Source organism: Brachyhypopomus gauderio, chromosome 14 (genome assembly GCF_052324685.1).
Source record: "Brachyhypopomus gauderio isolate BG-103 chromosome 14, BGAUD_0.2, whole genome shotgun sequence".
NCBI classification, from domain to species: domain Eukaryota; kingdom Metazoa; phylum Chordata; class Actinopteri; order Gymnotiformes; family Hypopomidae; genus Brachyhypopomus; species Brachyhypopomus gauderio.
The window spans coordinates 9,969,268-9,988,620 of record NC_135224.1 but is presented as its reverse complement, the minus strand read 5'-3'; the positions used below and the strand labels follow the sequence as shown (position 1 = coordinate 9,988,620).

At 42.4% G+C, this 19,353-nt stretch overlaps 1 protein-coding gene across 3 annotated transcripts; it reads right to left on the bottom strand.

Moving 5' to 3' along the window:
• Positions 1-415: 415 nt before the first annotated feature.
• Positions 416-19,211, bottom strand: synpo2a (synaptopodin 2a). Of its 3 annotated transcripts, XM_076972778.1 has the most exons (5): positions 19,044-19,211; positions 11,417-11,568; positions 10,054-10,778; positions 5,796-8,557; positions 416-2,311 (listed from the first exon to the last, which is right to left on the bottom strand). In XM_076972778.1, exons 1-5 carry the CDS (start codon positions 19,149-19,151, stop codon positions 1,742-1,744), a joined length of 4,317 nt encoding a protein of 1,438 aa, XP_076828893.1. In that variant the 5' UTR covers positions 19,152-19,211; the 3' UTR covers positions 416-1,741. The 3 variants fall into 3 exon arrangements, with proteins under 3 accessions (XP_076828893.1, XP_076828892.1, XP_076828894.1); XM_076972777.1 differs by lacking the exon at positions 416-2,311 and having other exon boundaries at positions 3,734-8,557; positions 19,044-19,208; XM_076972779.1 differs by lacking the exons at positions 416-2,311; positions 10,054-10,778; positions 11,417-11,568; positions 19,044-19,211 and adding an exon at positions 9,317-9,728 and having other exon boundaries at positions 3,734-8,557.
• Positions 19,212-19,353: the final 142 nt, after the last annotated feature.

Here is a 19,353-nt window from a genome sequence, read left to right as displayed (position 1 = left end):
TGTTCTTTATTTTTTATTATTATTATAATTGAAGACGATGAACATGTGATCAGCCACTGCTACTACTGCACCATGCTGCCCCCAGTGGTTATAGAAAGCTAGTTAAATATGAATTCTGTAGGTTTGCAGTCTGTATTTATGTTCCTCTTTTGCCTCTTATCCTTATTATTTTGACATTTAGTTAAAAGCATTTTAACATTATAAACAATACCAATTGGCCACATGATCAATACTAATCCTCATATTGGTAGCATGTTGCTACAGACCTTATCAGGGGCTGAAAACTTAATGTTACTCTCTCTCTCTCTCTCTCTCTCTCTCTCTCTCATTCACTCACTCACTCACTCTGACCTTTTCTTGACAACATATATTTCTGAAACTGCTTAAAAAAAAAAACGACGAACTCATGAGGAACTGAATGTATATTTCATTTTAATTAAAGTGAAAAGCAAAATCTTGTGTCACTTTGTCATCAGGATTGCATCAACATAAAACAAATAAAACCATCAGGTTACCTAATCTTCAGGCAGAAAACAGTGTCAGTGTCATTTCTGTCAGTCAGTTACAGTTTTGCTTAAAATGTCAGTTAAACTGTGGATGAAGTTAAATAATTAGTGAAGAGGACTAGACTAAAGATGCAGCAATAACACCAACACTAACTAATGTGGCTCTGCTACAGTCAGTGAAATGTTGAGAAAACAGAGTAGTGTTTGACAGAGTAAACAGAATAGTGTTTGACAAAGTAAACAGAGTAGCATTTAAATAAACAGAGTAGTGTTTGACAGAGTAAACATAGTGTTTAACAAAGTAAACAGAGTACTATTTAGTGCAGTGTTTGAGAATCTGCTCTCGTAACTAACACTGCAGAAGCACAAATGATCTCAAATCGGAAGTCTCTACTTTCCCTACAGGAAATGACATATAAATAAATGAAAGCAAACGTATCAGGTATCTTGGTACGCATGTGGTGCTTTCGAGGTGAATCGTTCATGCTGTCCCAGCAACAGGGTCAAACCTTGTTTAGTAAATAAAGTACAGATGGGTTTACTAAAGAAAGATTGAATGTAACTAAATGCATTATACTAATCCAGCTGTTGTGTCTTAAACGTTTCTTCACAACACACTGAAAAAATACCATTCAGAAGTAGGTGCAGAATTTTCTATGCGTGATTGAACACATGCATCTTCAACCATCTGGAAAGTTCCATAAATGGGACAGGTACATTTGCATACACCATAAACCCACTACATTTTGTAACTGAATGTAATTTAAAGCCACAAAGTGTGGAACCCTACTGAAATTTCTCTAAAAAACTAACAGACATAATTATTTATATGACTCACATGATTATTGTGTATGAGCATACGTATAATAAAGCTGTTAATGTTATATTGATAATACTTTGATAATATAGAGTCAGTTAAAGTTGCGTTATATAATGCAGTTTTTTAAGCTTTTGGAATTAGCTGTGCATCATCATTAACTGCTAAACAAGCTCCCTTTCTGAAACCTGAATCTACATTCCTCAGCCTCTGGGTCCCTCAGTCAAGATTATCAAACTACAAACTACCAAACTACCATTTTCAAATCTGCACATCCCCCGACACCTCCACCACATCTCACGACTGTCCTTTAAAACAACTACTTAACGTCTGCATGCAACAAAGAAAAAAACCTTTAAGTGTCTGCTGCATCTGAATTGTATAGCACAAATATATTTTAAAATGCTCTAACGTGGATTCAGCGTTTCCAGGTGTTACTGTATGTGGCCCTAATGGCTGACTGCTCCGCGGGCCTGGTGCTCCCCTGGCCAGCCTGCGAGGCGGCGATGTTGGCCTCAGTCATGGACCTAGGGGGCTGGGGCCGCTGCAGCAGCGGGCTGTAGGGCACAGGAGCGGCGGGGGCGGACGCGGTGCTTTTGGTCGGGGACAGGAAGGGGAGGGGTGATCGGCCGGTGCTCCAGCCCTGGCTCTTGGGGCGAGGCGCGTGGCCCACCTTGGCTTTCCACTCCAGTGGGGGCTCAGGGAGCAGCTTGCGGTGAGCGGCGGAGCGTAAGCTGGAAGCAAGCGACTGCTGCATGTCGTGCGTGGCGAAAGCTTCATCCACCAGGCCCAGCGGGTGGCGGGACGCGGCCTCCCACGGGGTGGGCGGCTTGCGGGCTTTTTCGACCCAGAAGGCTCGGCCCTCTGTGGAGCGCGGGCCGTACGTTACGTGGGAGGAAGGGCTGGGGGAGACGGAGGCCGACCTGGAGCTGAGGCCCTGTGGTGAGAGCCTAACGGGTGGAGATAGGGATGAACTCCGTCCAAGGGCCTAAAGATAAACCAGAAAAGTTAAAATATTAAGAAAAAAAGCACAACAATACTTAACAGACTGGCAAAAATAGCATTTATTTTACTGAAATGTTGTGGCAAGGACAAGCTGGAGCATCTTCAAGCATTTTCGTCTAACGAATGTATGGATGACTCAGACACAGCAGATTAAACTTCTGCATTCTGGATTACATAAAGTGGCCATTGATACAGTATGTGTCAGCACACCACTTAGGCTCCTGTGCACCCCCTCATGGTTTCTCTGAACAATTAGCTTAAGGACAGGGCACTCCTGACTAATCCAGATTTAGTCTTGTTTAATGGAGCTGCATGACCTTGCGGATGAGTTCAGTGCAAAGTACTGACAACCAAGGGCCACTGAAAGACATTATCTAACAGAAATAACCTCTTTACGCAAAAACATACAGACTGCAAATAGAGCCACTTCTAAACAAGAAAGCAGGATGTTGCTGAATTGCAGAAGCTAAACAAAAAGGTTTGTGCTGCCCCCTGGTGTTTGTGGAAACTCAGAGTATATTTTGTTACTAAGTGCTGCATGAGTCATCCACTCCAGCAGAGCTGATAAAATGTCTCTTTAAGTTCGGTTCAGTGTTCCATGCTGTTACAACAGCTGTTAACAACCTGCAAACCAGTATAATCCTTCTAATGATCAGTCATGCCTAAAAAACTCTTGCAGAAACCAAATCTCATCATATTCTCATTTAATCAAATTTCATTACAAATATTGTTTTTATATTGATCGTCTACAAAAAAATGATATGTAACAGTATGATTAGTTTAAATTATATGAAATGGAATGATTTGGTCCATACTAAATGAACATGAAAATTCTTATTTCTTCAAAAAATAAAAAATCAGGAGACCGATATCACGAGTGCCCTATGCTCTTTCGGGTCATGAGATGAAGTATCAAACTCTCCCCAAAAATAGCCACAGCCATGCCCAGCAGTAAGACATTAGTCATACTGCATCCATATTTCACAAATGACAACGCTCTGTACTACTCAAGAACATGATGCAATGCACCCCCATTTTAAGGACTTTGATTTGAATAATTTGGTATTCACTGGCATTCATTTTACTACTTACCTTAGTCAAAATATTCTGTAGTACACGATTTGAGCTATCAGTGTAATAAGTGATATATTTCCAAATTAATTTTACAATGGACGATAATTTTTGAAGTATAATTCAGAGCTGTATACTGGCAGTAAATACACTGTTTTATGTGGAGTGCCAACATTCTGCTCCACTAACTATGATTGCTGGGTTTTTATTTTTATTTTCTGTGATAAAATAATAACAAGAAATAATAACAAGAATATGGCAAAGCGAGAAGCTGAGGAAAGAGATGGTAGAGAAGGCAGAATCATGCAGATGTGAACTCAAAGAAACCCAAAACTGAAGAAGAGAGTGTCATTTTAATTGCACTGTGGCAAATCTTACAGGAAGTGCATTATGAAGAAAAATCACACAAAAAGAATGAAAAATAAAACAACATGAGAAAGACAGCAACTACAAAATGCAAGCAAATAAAAAAATGTTGGTATTCTTTCCAGATTGGCAGTTTCTACATTTAGAATAACCCTGATGGTTATTTTACCTGTTTAGCATTTGATTTGTCACAGTTAGCTCTAATTTGTCACAAAATAAGGCTGGTAGAAACAAATTAAAGAGTGAAGCAGGAAAAGAAATCAGGCGTGAATTCTTGCTTGAATACAAACGATGGAAAACATAAGCGTGAAAGTCTAAAAGTTGTAAAATTTGTAAAACTCTACTTCTCGCTGACTTTCAGTCTTTCACATACAGAAGACTTAAGTTTAGTAATATCAAACACTCTCAACTTTCAGAATCATAAATATGATCTGACAGTCCACATTCAATATAATGTATATTCATTTCTTACCTTCCTAAAAAAAATACTAACCCTTTTGTTCCGTTCTAGAAAACTCTAGAATTTCTCTGTTATGTCATATAGGTGACCCAGCTAGGTTATAAAATTGTTAAAACTGTACTTCATCTTCATCAAAATACTGTATGTACCACATATGTATATCAATAATCTGAAACCACTGAGACACTATAAAGCATACATATAGGTATGGTATTCTGTTATATAGATTAAAGGCATAAAGTGAAGAGCATTCGGCATTCAGTACTATAAAATACATTTTAAAATTCTCAGAGGCTGTCCTATCTGATCAAACAATTTACCTTAATTTCCTTCATCATACATTCATATATCAGTATTTTCCTTCCATATGGATCAATGCTACCCTTTTTCTGGCCAAAACATATAAAACATTCATTCACCTGCTCGAGTTCCACCCACATTTAAATATTGAAACTATGTCAGTGTAATCTCAATTAACTCATGTCCCATGGACATATCATAGTGTTACAGAACACAACTTTTTAATATGCAGAAAATACTTTCTGATACATTTATGTTTGAAATTCCGTGACTAAAAACTCTCTGTTTTGAATTTCACAGCTGATGATAAATATTTCAGAAATATTTCCTGCACCATTTTGTGAAACTACTTCACATACAGCTTTCCATCCCAGCTTTGTTAGGCCAAAGTATTAAACTATTTCTCAACATGTTCGGGAGCACCAGGCTTCCAGACCTGGGCCACATTTTTATTGGCAGAGAACTTTGGTTTTGGAGCAGCTAGGACGCTACTTCCTGAGGTGGAATCTGCTCTTGCAGCTATTGGAAAAGTGGGTACATCATAGGAGCTTGAAGCTGGTTGGTAGCATGGTGTCAGGACAGCTGAGTAGGGTGGGATAGGACCGGCTTCATATGGAGGGGGCTGCTGATAAGGAGAACTTGGTGCTTGCTGGTAGGGACTGGAGGGAGGTTGTTGGTAAACCTGCTGGGGACTATACATTTGTTGGTAGGGTGCTTGTTGATATGGATTAGAGCAGGGATGGTAGTTGTTAGGAGGAGTGTGGTGGTAAGGGCCATCATGCATAGCAGCTGAGGGACCAGATATCCCATAGTGCTGCTGCGGTGGCTGTGGGTGCTGTGGCATAAAGCCATAGGGGACAGGAGCTTGATTATAACTCAGATGCTGGTTTTGGTCTGCAGGACCAGAAGCCTGGATATGAGCTTGAGTTTGGGCTTGGGCTTCAGCTGCTTTCTGAGCAGCAAGCTTTTCAGCTGCCTCCTTTTCTGCAGCAAGTTTCTCTGCTGCTGGCCCATAGGTGAAAAGGGATGCATTTAACTGGTATGGTTGATGCTTCATGACATCAAGAACATGAAGCGGTTTGGGGGCGGGTTTGTCTTTACCCTTATTTTTGTTCTTTAAAGAAGGGTTAGAAGATGGGGGTTGCTTGACAGCACCTGGTGGATATGAGGGTGACTGAATTGGATTGTATGTCAAAGGCGGAGGGGCACGACAAGTAGCTGAATATTTCCAAGAGGTTGGCAAAGAAGGAGATGGTGATGAAGGTCTTGCCTTGTTTGCTTGCACTGAGGTAGAATCGACCACATACTTCTCCATTCTGGATTGCCTCTTAGCAAAGAGTTCAGCCCCTTTCCCTCGTAAGGCTGGCATCTCGAAAGCTGTCCCCATCCCAGAGCCTGATGCTGTATTACTCATGGGAGTGGGTGACGGTAGCTTTGTCCCAAGTGTGTATGACTTCATTCGTTGCGGAGGTGTGGGCTGAGTATTCTGAGGTGGACTCCACGGTTTGACTGGCTGAGGCAGCTTCTGAGTTTCAGCAGGGGCTGCAATGCTGACGGGACCTTGCTGGGGATGTGGTGTCCATGTACTTAAAAGCGCTTGAGTCTGAGACGGAGGTGGTGCCTGTTGCTGGGTCTGTTGTGACCATGAAGGTTGTGTCTGAGCTGGAATCTGTGGCTGAGTCCAGGGTGGCTGTATTTGATTCTGCCCTGGTGCCCAAGAGTTCATCATCTGTTGTGGATGCTCTTGAGCTTCTTGAGCCCACTGTGGTTGAGGAGGCCAAGGGCCCTGGGGTTGCTGCATCTGTGGTGGAGACTGAGGGGGTGGGTGAGCCTGTTGAACCCATGGAGGCTGTGCTTGCTCTGGACACTGAGGTTGGGTCCATGCGCTTACAGGTGACTGTGTCAGAGCTTGCTGTTGCTTCTGAGATACCCAAGGTGGTTGGGGCTGTGGCTGGTTCTGAGGTTGACCCCAAGGATTCTGGGGAGCCTGCTGAGGGCCTGTCCAAGGTGGTATTGGTTGAGATTGTTGTTGTTGTTGGGCCCAGGGTGGCTGTCCTTGGGTCTGATTTAAATCTTGAGACCATGTGCTGACAGGTGGCTGTGATGGCATTTGAGATTGGGCCCAGGGAGGCTGTGGTGGTGACTCTGTTGGGGCTGTTGCCCATGAATTTATTTGAGGCTGAGGCTGTGGCTGTGGTTGGTTCTGGGGTTGGGGTGGACTCTGTGTCACCCAAGGAAGCTGGGGCTGAGACTTTGTTTGAATGCTTATGCTTGGTTGTGCATCGGAAATGACTTGGGGTTGTTTCGCCCAAAGCGGTTGCATCTGTGACTGTGCAAGGGGTTGTGACTGCACCTCCGATGGACCCCAAGCACTTACTGGTGGCTGCTGATGGGCATGAGTTGAAGGTGGACCCCAAGAGCTGACAGGTGGATCTGGCTTTGCATGTACTTGAGTTGGTTGGACAGGGTTACTCAGTTGCCGTTGGGATTGATTCCAATTCTCTGGTTGCTGATCTGGTTGCATTTGTGGCTCAGACGTACCCCATGCATTGACTGATTCTTGTTCCTGCAGTGCAGGTTTAGTGAGAGCTTCCTGTCGTTGGGCAGCAGGTGCCGGAGAGGGTTCTTGCTCTGGTATGGCTGAGGACTCTATATTAGGGGCAGGGTCGGCTTCAGGCCCAGTAGCCCCGGCAGTTGCTTCAACATTATTTTCAGCATGTTGGGGGAACTGCTGGCTTGCAATTTCTGGTTGTGGTGACCATGGTGGAGAGGCTGGGTTTATGTGTGGTTTGGGAGCAACTGGTGGTGGAATTTTGTGCTTTGATTTAGGAGACTGCAAAAAGTTGCAGGCTTCGGCACCTAGGCTTAGGTAGTCCTCCTCTGGACCAGACTCAAACCCCGGTTTCCTGTCACCTCTGTTCAGGAGATTAAGTAGCTCTGGATTTGGGGAAACTTTTGGAGGCTCTTTAAAAGTAAACATGGGTTTAGCTGTGTTCTTCTTCTTGTCTTGCAGAATTCCTGTCTTGATTGCTGGTACAGAAATTCGCTCATCTCTAGAAGCAATTTGTTCTCCCTGTCCCACTGAATAGCAGGACTGTTCTTGATTTGTAGATGAAGTAAAGGGAATAGCTGCCCTGTTCTCCACAGAAAATGGCTTCGCACTTCGATTCATTACTGAGGCCTGCGTTGCAGTGGTTTGGTGACTGGACATACCATTCAAATGATGTGAACTCTGTTGCACCTGTTGGTGCTGTTGGTACTGTTGGTACTGTTGCTGCTGTTGGTACTGTTGCTGTTGTTGGTACTCTTGTTGCTGTTGGTAATGCTGTTGCTGTTGCTGGTATTGCATCTGCTGCTCGTATTCTTGGTACTGTTGTTGCTGCTGATAATACTGTTCTTGATATTGCTGGTATTGTTGGTGTTGCTGTTGGTGATGTACATTTACATCCATGTAATTTTGGCTCTCAGCCGCCTGTATGTACGATTGCTGCTCCACCTGTTGGTAATGTTTCTCAGCCTCCTGTATCCCCTCCACGGGGATCCCCTTGCTTCTCAACTCCTCGTGTTCGGCCGCAATCTCATCTATGCGCTGTCTGCGCTGAGCGAACATGAGGGCCCCTTTGCCCTTGGTCTCAGGGAGTGTGTTCATGTCTTCCTTGCTGTTAATCTTGCGCTCAATCTCGAGCAATCCTGTGTCCCAGTCAAAGGTCACAATGCTTTTGTGGCCCGGGGGGTTTGTGAAGAAATCCTCATCAAGTTCAGCCTCGCTGGTGGCTAGAACTGTGACCTCAACAGCATGGGTCTCTGTGGGGTCTTCTTCGGACTCCTCGTCCTCAAACTCTGGCTCGTTCTCTCCAGTTCCGTAGCTCACGAGCGTGTACTGTTTGGCCCTCTGTCTGTGCTTCTTGAACATCAACAACCCCTTGTTATTGGGGTTGGGGGCAGCAGCAGAGAGAAGGAGGGCAATGCGTTTGCATTTAGACTTGGCCTCCTTCACCTGCTTCTCAGACAGACTCTCGCTCCGGCGAAGCCCTTGGAAAGACAGAGATGGGAGGGGGGGTTAGAGCACACGGAGGGTAAAGATGGTGGGGTGAGAGCAGAGGAACATTTCAGATGGTTACTCATAGTGATCTAGTTCATTACGATGCGGAGTATGAGGTGTATTAATAGCATGGGTAAAAATGGGCAGGCAAAATATCTCTTATTAAACTGATGAGTTCTTAATAACTGTTCATATGAAAACAAATCATATGAAAAGGGTCCATGTCCTGGTTTGATTCTTATCCTCATTTGTTATTACTTAAATTAAACTTACTGTAGAGTTACATGTGCTACTTTAATTGATTTTACAACATGTTATCTCATATCACTGGCAGTTCAATTAGAGTTAATTGATTCATAATTGTTTCTGTTAAGTCTTTAAGGGAATAGTGGGGACTATTCATGAGGGAATGATTAACTCAACTATGTCTCTTCACTACAAAACCAGACCAATTCTATAAGCAAAGTGTTGACATCAGACAAATCACTGACCCATGAATAACTCTTCCTCATTTGCTGAATGATGACACATGGTAACTCATTCACAGCTATAAAAATGTGTCGAAGTTGAGGGAAAGACCCAGATAACAGTTGAAAAAGGAGGGGTTTCAACAACAATAGTAAATCCTTGTATTAGAGTCTCAATGAGATCCTTTATCTCTAGATTCTTAATATAATGAAAATAATCCTGCCTGTTTACAACAAAATCCTCTAGCAAAGTAAACAATACACATCACAGACAAAACATACCTCTCTTTTCAAAGCAGTCTGACCTTGCAAGAGTCAACGAGCAAAGCCAAAGAACATTTTCAGTGTCTCTTTCCTTTATATACTTGACATGACTGCTGCCAGGCTCAAGGTGGGAAAAGCCAGTGGGGAGAAGAGAACACTTCCCTTTTCAGCGCTGCTAAGATGGCCAGTTTTACAGGATCAGGTAACACGCCAGTGTCACACATGCTGGTGTCTGTCAAAGGGCTATTCCACAGACAGAGCCAGCATGCCCACGTTTTATTCTTATCCCTCACGTCATCCTTCATGTCCCATTCCCACTGCTTGCATACATTAAGATTGTACGAAGTTTAATAAGGAATTGAAGTGAATTACCATCAAGATTAGGATTAGAATTCTTTCTTATTTTCTTTTGATAGCAGAAAAATCAACAAGAGAAAATGAGAAGTAAAACATACTAGTCAAACAAGACTAAAAAGTCTTGATAACAATGTAATCTTTCTTTCTTTCTAGATAGATTATATGTTTCAATTAATGATCCAGCTCATACTGAGAATGATAAATACACGACTTTTTGCTTGGGCTTTTATACTCTTGTAAACTATACTGGTAGTACAACAGGAGCACATGTTATTCCAGGCTGACGGCAATAATCTGGAGCAAAACAAGACATCAAATCCAGATTGTCTGTCATAAAGATGTCAAATCGCCATCACACAGCACAGGAAACAGCAATAAAATGTACAGATGTCACTTACTAGCGTGCCTCGCTCTGTGCCTGTTGGGTTTGCTGTGCTCCCTCTCTGACTCGGAGTCCCCCTCTTCTGATGCAACTCCACAGGAGACAGTGGAGAAGGGAGCCTCCTCGGTCTGCCCTCCTTCCCCCTCACCAGAACCCAGCCGTTCACTGGCCCCTTCCTCAGCACCACACGCCCCCACCCCTTCAGTCCTGGAGCCCCTCCCAGAAGGCTGTACGACCACCTCCACCTGTCCCAGCAAGGCAGAAGTGGAGGTGACAAGCACCCCCCGCTGTGAAAGAGGCTTCCTGTCATGACGAGGTATATAGAAAGAGCAGCCTGGTGCACTCTGTGTGCCGTTGTTGTCATCCTCATTGTTTGTTTTACCTTCAACTCCACGAGCACAGCCCAGGGAGGTGCAGCACGTGTCCTCCAGGGTGGTCTTAGAGAGGGACAGCTGCAACTCCACCATGGATCCTGGGGTGATTTCTGAACTAGGGTCCCCACCTCCGGGGCCTTGGGAGTCTGGCCCAACTCTGTCCATGGGAGCTGGAATACAAAATTGGGTTCGGACCATAGGAACACCTCCAGGGCACTCCAGGGCTTCACTGTCCGTTTCCCCGTAGTAGGCCTCATCCTGGGACTCTGAGACGTAGAGTTCCCTGGTGTCCTGATGCCTGTGTGGGGATGGGATCCGGAGAGTGGGGCTGGCTGACTGATAACTCTCTTGGGGTTGAGAACAGCATCTGCAAGGGAGAACTATTGGTTAAAATGTTCTATGCAATTTGTGAAATGTTGTGTGGTTCACACACTGACACATACTTCCACCGCAGCCAAAAGTACAACTGTGTGAGCAATCTTGTTGATCATAAAAAGTGGATGATAAACTGTGCCAGACGGGACACTATGCAGAAAGGTCACTGTGTTTAATGGGTAAGATGCTATTTATTGAGTGCACAGCCACATTGCAACAAAAGGAGGGACACTTGAAACATACAGCAGTTAATCACCACATTGTTTTTACTTATACTCAATCGTGTGAATGGTTATCACAACCCACTGGTGTGTCACCAATAGAAGCTCCCTTCAGCTGGATAGTTACTGCTGGGACCCACACACACACACACACTGTTTTGCCATTTGGTAGTCAAATGTCAAATCAGTCATCAGCGAGACAGCCATGGCACCATAAAACGAGCAATCAAAATGCAAAGTGGGCCCCAGATAATGGGCCCTAGATAAATCACAGCATGTTGTGCTGTCGTATTAGCTGAGCTAGTCCTCATCATAGGCCGATCGGTTGATAGGTTTGATCATAGGCTGAACCACACTGCATAGATCCGAGTTGGGTTTGAGGTCTTAGGATTTAGTGATGCGGAGGTACCTCTTCACCAGCAGCTGCAGACATTCAGTTGAAGCCTCGATGAGAGACACAGCCTCTGTAAAGCTTAGAGCAGAGCAGGGTTCTCCATTCACAGACACCAGCTCGTCATTGTCACACAAACCGGCCAGGCAAGCGGGACTGTCTTTTTCAACCTAAAGAAAGGATCACAGCAACAAGCATGATCAGAATCACCATCATTATATAAACCAGGCAGAATGATTTCTTGAGAACACCATTTGCTTTTTTTTCAAGGGCAATACAAAGCTTATCCAAAAAGACTAGCATCATCACTTTTACATTGCTGTAGAGTTGGGGTGGGGGAGTCAGCAACAATGAGGTAAAAATCATTTATGGCAACTCATGTCCAGAAAATGTACATTTGGTTTGAACAATCTTTGGTGTATTGGTTCAAACAGACAACATTTGGCTGAAAACACAACTCAAACAGTTCCATATAGACAGAGCACGACACTTTTTTTGTAATCCAACCTCTTGTGGAGCACCAGCGAGTCAGTGTTCAGAGCTATACACAGCACAACAGCTGCAAGTCCATACAATGCTCCTGGCTGTGGAGGGGCTGTCACCCAGAAGTCCAGAATAGGGCCGCAACGGTGGCCCTCTAGTATAAGATTTACCATTGACCTTTATTTTGACTCTGTACATATCACAAATCAATCCTGAAATGAGGTCAGCTTTGAAAACACGAACGACCATTTGTCAAGGATTGTCCGCACAGCTAACATATTGCCATATCTTTATCAGTATAACAGTGTTAAGAGGCAGAAGCCGCCTTTCTTACACCAGTGTAGCCCACTGCAATCCAAAGACATATTAGGCAAGCATGTAGTACATAAGTAAGAGTGAAAACCTTATCATATCAGTGATACATATCAGTAGGTGTATGGAGGCTCATTAGTAAATGCAATGTAATTGTGTGACTGGAATAAGCACTGGATTAGCTCCAAGTATTCTACTGTGGATTATATAGGCTGCTCACTGTACAATGGTTAAAAGATGGTGAAAGTGGCAATCTTTTTTAATTAGTTTTTTTAGCTCCTCTTATTTAAAGTAATTGCAGTGTAGGCAGTCATCAGGAAGGTCAGCCATATTACAAATGCAATAGCATCTCTCTCTCTCTCTCACTGTAAGAGATCTCTCTTACTGTATATTATATATATATATATATATTACTGTGTGTATATTATATATATATATATATATATATATATATATATATATATATATATATATATATATATATATATATATATATATATATAGAGAGAGAGAGAGAGAGAGAGAAACAATAGATATAACAAAATGCCAAACACAGTGGGACAAGCCAAACTGTAAATAAGATTTGCACATTCTCCTCTACATTTTGGATCAGTTTGCATCACACACTACCTAAAGAGAACTATTTCTGAGGTAAATGTGCTCCTTTAGGTCTTGCTCTACTAGCAATTGAAAGTACTACAGGTCTAAGTCATCTTCCTAAATGTGATTTCAGTTATACTCTATTATTTGGCTGGGTTATTAAGAAGTAAAGTACAGTATTCTAGTATGTTTAATATCGATACATATTCAAATTACTGTAGTTATTATTCATCTGGCTTCATTAATCAATCATTAATTAATCATTAATAGCTGGGGATCGCTTTTCAGGTGATTTATAGATACTCCTTATATCTAGTAAATTTTGTGAATTTAGGAACTGACATTAAATGACAACCTTCACATGACAAATTGCTACACTTCAGGGCTTACGGTGTTAACTTTGCATGATAGTTTCTCCATTCGAACACTAGAGGGCAGTGTTCCCTCAGCGTTTTGACGTCGGATCCTCGGATCCTTTGAACTTCAACAGACATGCTTGAACAGAAACGTCGCACTGCTTGGGGCTGTGTTACAAACTTCTAATGACTCCTGTGGCTACGACGCGCTAGGTTATTTTCTAGTGAAAACAGTAGGAAATTAGGACAAAAGGCTGTGCAAGCAGCATAGCAGTATAACTAAGCGGAACATTTTTCTCAACAGCACTGGGTGGCGGGTAATGATGGCCGTGAGGCTCAGACTAGCTAATAACTTCGAATACGACCTAATACAGCAGTACAGTAACGTAACCATAACATCTTCAGTCATAACAGATGAACCACAGTTATTTACCGGGCATTGTTACAGCTTTATATGGTTGGTTTATGAGTACCAAGGAAAGCGAGAGAGCAATAAAACGCAGATGATGTGGGATTTGCCTTAAGAGCTTTAAGAGTAAATGCAACAGTTGGGGTAGCCGTATATGGATGGCTCACAGCGTCTCCGCGGCCTGTAGAGGGACTGATCAAACCGAGACGCAGGAATGCAGTAACGGTGAGAATCTCATTCCCTTCGGCCTCCCCTCCAAAAAAGGATGGCGAAGAAACGGACCCCGTTATGTACTGAGAGGAAGCACGTCTAACGGCAGCGTCTGAGGCTGCGAGAACCGTGCTGTACGGACATGTACGAACAGGAACCTCGAGGATGACCATTAGACCAAGATCTGACCTATTTTCAGAACTTTCAAACAATATGATGCAGAATTACGTTTAAAACAACTATCCAATAATGATCACGGTCACAGTCGCAAGTAAAGACATCAACAACAAAATGTTAAATAATGATATATCATATATATATTAGTACTAACATCATCAGCAGCTGTATGATACCCATAGTTTAGAGAGAGATCCCCCCCCCATTCTCTCTCTCGAACCATTCAGTTCCCAATCAAAAGCTCCTACTAAGTCTATATTAGCTCTTAACTAAAGTGTTTTTCCAGGGGATATATAAAACAGGACATCTGATGGTGGCACAGCGCTGACATGAGATGTAAAAATGTACCGACTGTGTTATTTAGGTGGCTAGGGCATTTATAATAGTTGCCATCTGTTTGCTTGAACTCTCCATCACCTTAGCCAATCATTTTTAATCTCATTTTGGAAATCCTAACTATGGCAGCTTTTTCAGTCTACTGTAGCTATTACAAACTCATTTTATGTACACGTGTAAACAACCCATTTAGCTACACAAGCTATTCGATTTCAGACTGATTTGTGTAGGACTTTTTGCAACATGTTTTGTCACAAAGTTTTACAGAAGTCATAAATGCACAGAATCTGGCTCCAGGCCCCTAATGAGCAAGTCATGGAGACATTGTCAAGGAAAAGCTCTCAGATAGCAACAAGCCATTTGGCAGTGGTGATGGACTGCAGTATGGTCTCTGATTCATGAAGCATAGTTTCTCACGTGCTTAACCAATCACATTTCCAAGTACTATCAGAAGCACTCATTTATTGTTTCAATTACTTATGTGATGTTAAGGGAACTTTACAGTTTGTGCCAATTAACTAGGAAAAAAAATATTATAACAAGAATTATGTTCAGAAACAAGCAAGAGCAAACAAGCTCATTTAAGTTTATGTTTGACCTGTTCTGATATGGTATCATGGCTTGATGTTTCTAGAGGTTTTACTGAAAACCAAGACACGTCTGCTAACTAAACTAAAGAGCTTTGCAGATGGCTCCTGGCACGCCGGTGTGATTGAACAGTGCTGTATACATTGTATATATAGTGCAGATAACCTAAACAATATGATCACATGTGCAGGTCTATATACAGTTTTGGCAGGTAATTTCAGGGTTCTGACTACCTCATTGGACCCATTGCTTCCATCCAAAAGCCAGTTGGTTCTGCACCTTTAAGAATCTGAGGAGATCTGACTTCACCAGCTCTGTGATGAAGCCAGAATTCCCCCAAAGACGGCGGACAAAAAAAAAGAATACCGAGTGCCTTATAAGGCAAACAGTCTCCCACATGCACGCAGACACCCATGCACACAACAGAACATTGACACACATGCACACAACAGAACATTGACACACATGCACGCAGACACACATGCACACAACAGAACATTGACACACATGCACGCAGACACACATGCACACAACAGAACATTGACACACATGCACGCAGACACACATGCACACAACGGAACATTGACACACATGCACACAACAGAACATTGACACACATGCACGCAGACACACATGCACACAACAGAACATTGACACACATGCACACAACAGAACATTGACACACATGCACGCAGACACACATGCACACAACAGAACATTGACACACATGCACGCAGACACACATGCACACAACAGAACATTGACACACATGCACGCAGACACACATGCACACAACAGAACATTGACACACATGCACACAACAGAACATTGACACACATGCACGCAGACACACATGCACACAACAGAACATTGACACACATGCACGCAGACACACATGCACACAACAGAACATTGACACACATGCACACAACAGAACATTGACACACATGCACGCAGACACACATGCAATGTGTCATTAGTCAGTCTCCTGAAAAGTTAAAAGTGCATCTGAAATTGCTTATCATAATCAGAAGTGGGAGAGTATAGTTCATGTTCTCACCATGCCCTTCTCAGTATCTTTTTATCCCCCCTGACATACATGATTTTACCTCCTTAAAGAAATCTGCAGTCAGGTAAAGTTATGTCTTCCAGATGACTTGCTGGAAGAAAGAAACCCACGAAACCATTCTGCAGAATATCTGTGAGAGACGTCATCCTGTCATCTCAAGGCCCTGCTTGGACGCGCAGGCAAATATTTAACTGCTCAGCTAAAATGTCTCTCCTCACACAGGACCCAGAAGAGTGAGCGGGAATGAGAGGGAAGTTCTGGTTTCAGTTCATCAACCTTAGCAGCTGCAGAATACACAAACTACCACCAAAGTAATACGTCTCGCAAATGAATAAATGTGGCGTGTGACTAAACAAATCATGCAGTGATATCAGTACATGTCTTAAAAAGGTTAATTTTCCCCCAAATTCAACTTGCCTTTTATTTTGCGTGTGACTTGCATTGTAAGAAAAGAATGGACTCTCACAGTTGGCTGTTTTACAACTGAACCACCATTTCAGTTTGATTTTGATGCTAAGCGTTTATAACATGTCCCATTTTTTTTCCCCCACAAGTGAACATTACAAGGCTCAGGTTGACCAAAATACACTCGCTTTCATTAACATCAGGTTTCTCATTAGTGTACGTACAATGTCTGTAGTTCTGTAAAGTCTTAATGTCAAGAGACCAAGTTTGTTGAGTCTTGAGGCCTTGTTACTATCAATAATATGAGAGACAACATGTATGAAGGCAGTTCCAGAAAGCAATGGCACTTTCAGAAGTGGACTTATGTAAGCACTGTAGGAACTAATTCAACACTGACTGAAGTTATATTAAAGAAAATGCATGTAAATATAACAGACAACAGAGGATCTCTGCTCTTTGATCCTGCAGTAACATTCTGCACAACACTTAATAGCTCAGGTAAAAATGAAAAAAAATAATGTAGGATGGCATTTGGAACACTTGGAGATCAGCGATGGGGAGAAAACCATTGAGGAGCTCCAGACGTTGGTCCTTGCACTACTGTGGCAACATTGAGAACAATGCACCTAAATGCACTTGATGAAGACTCAGAATGTGAAGACCAAACAGCCCAACATTGTTCCATTATGAACCCAACGATATGTCATTTTGCTCTGTTAAGTGGTTTGCCCTGTGCCTCGGCTGGCTTTCAGCCCAGTGGAATGCATGTGTTTTTTAGAAAAGTGTTAGCATTCTCTGGTGCTGACAAGCTGATGACAGCTTTTCTAAACCAAGCACTTCTGGCATTAGGGTGGTATCATCAAGCAAGGTATCGCTTACAAGGCCACCATGGCTATCTAGAACCACACAGTTTGTAATAATGTAAGCTTCTGGAGGTTGAGATTCAGCTAAAACCTAAATTCTTATACAGAATACATTTTAAATCTTGCACAAAACTCTTGGAGTCATTGCAGTAATGCAATTTTGTAGGTTCAATCAATTATACAAATAATTGTATCCTCTGTGAGGTCCTCAGTCTGAAGAACAGTACAGTACCAGTATTAGAATGATAATAATACTGTTTAATGAAGCTTCCAATCAATAAACACATCCAGACTGTCAAAGCTCAGCAGTTCTGGTCATTTTAGAGAGTTCAGGGAGTTGTTTGATGTTTGATGGATGAATAAAGTTTTGTGAAAGAGTTGAATGTTCTGCCAAACAGTGCTCCATCTAACGATCTGCACGATGTCCTCCAGAAACGATTTCAGCAGTGTTATTCAAATATACTCTCTTTGAACATTACTAAATGACCTAGGAATGACAAATGAATTATGGCACCAAACCAAACCTAAGGTGTGGAAACCATTATACTCAGACTGAGGGAACTACTGCAGACATTTAGCTGTTATTGGCATATAAAAATTGCAGTATTTGGTGTAACCATCTTCATGGAGCAACCCATAAAGCTCCCTGAAAAGAAAGGTTTGTTTCTTGCTTTGATTCACACTGGTCGGCTGTAATCGGCATTGCTCTGTCAAATATGTACTCTATGGATTACAGTTTGGGTTAATATCAGGATATATTCCCAACCCTCCCGAACTATGCTCTTTATACTCAGAGTTCAGATATCCCTTTATTCAATTATGCCATCCATTACATTGTGGCCAAAGATTATCCTGAAATCTAAATACCTTTATTGCTTCTGGTCTATTACTTTGCCAAATAATTGGGACAATGAAGCCATGTGCGAAGAAGACCCAATATAAACGGTAATACTTTTATTCCGGTCTAATTATACAACATATACAGCAAAACGTACTTCATTATTCAGATACAGAAGTAACATAGAGAAAACAACTAAATTCTTTATATCTACCACTCAAACTGCAATTTAGTGGGATATCTAGTGAGCGTGCAAAATCTCTTGCACAACTGTTTTGCTCTAAAGTAAATACTCTATCTCTGAGGCACATCTTACCCCCTAAAACCCGTTAATAATCATCCCACCAAATACAAAACGGTTTTTATGTGTTTAGAATTTTTGATCATATCCTTGGGAGTGATAATAGACAGGCCGCGCTGGGCAGCTGTGTCGTGACCATATATGGAGCCCTGCTCCAGTCTGAAAAAGAGCGCTTATTTCTATACAAGTTAATACTTTCCTCAGATTTAATAACCAATAGAGTCACATTATATTATCAAAACTAGTTCAAATTGCAGAAGGATAGAGGGACAACCACAGGAAATGGTTACATACAAACGCACATCTCACCTCGTATTTCAAACTCATCACATTGCTTAACATTTTGATAAAGAACCTCGCACTTGGCTGCATTTTGGGTAGTGTCCATAACTTTGCAGTAATTTAGGGAGGCGCCGTTTTCATGCATGCAGTATAAACTTTGCCATAGTTGCCTCAAGTTTAAAACCTACATTTCATGAATCAGCCTACTCGCCGATAACTACAATCAAACAAACAAATCGTTCTGCCCTGTTTACCAGGATTGTCATGAAAGTTGCCAGTATCCTTTTTAAAACTCGAAGCAATACAACGCTGAGTCAGTAATGACTACATCAAATTAAAAGTTGTCAGTGATCAATTTTTAATCCTGTGTTCATTGATATGCGAAGTCCAGATGTTGTAGGTGTTAGTAATCTCACCTGGTACACCTGAAGAGGATGGTGAGGTTCTACGTGGCTTTGGCGGAGCTGAAACCCCCAGGGCGCCCCGCCGCGCACCGTTACACACACGTAATCCCCCGTTCCCATCCGGCCACCCTGGTGCTCTTCACAAGCCTATGAAGAACCAAGTTTGTTCTCAAGAATCTCTCAAGTGGTTTAGGTAAGTATACAGCCACAACACATCGTGTCCAGCCCACTTCTAACGTCATTACTCCGAGACCTGCCCAACCACAAAAAAGTCTACCAGACAAGCTCGAACCCGAGAGCATGTGAACTCTAAAGGATTTTT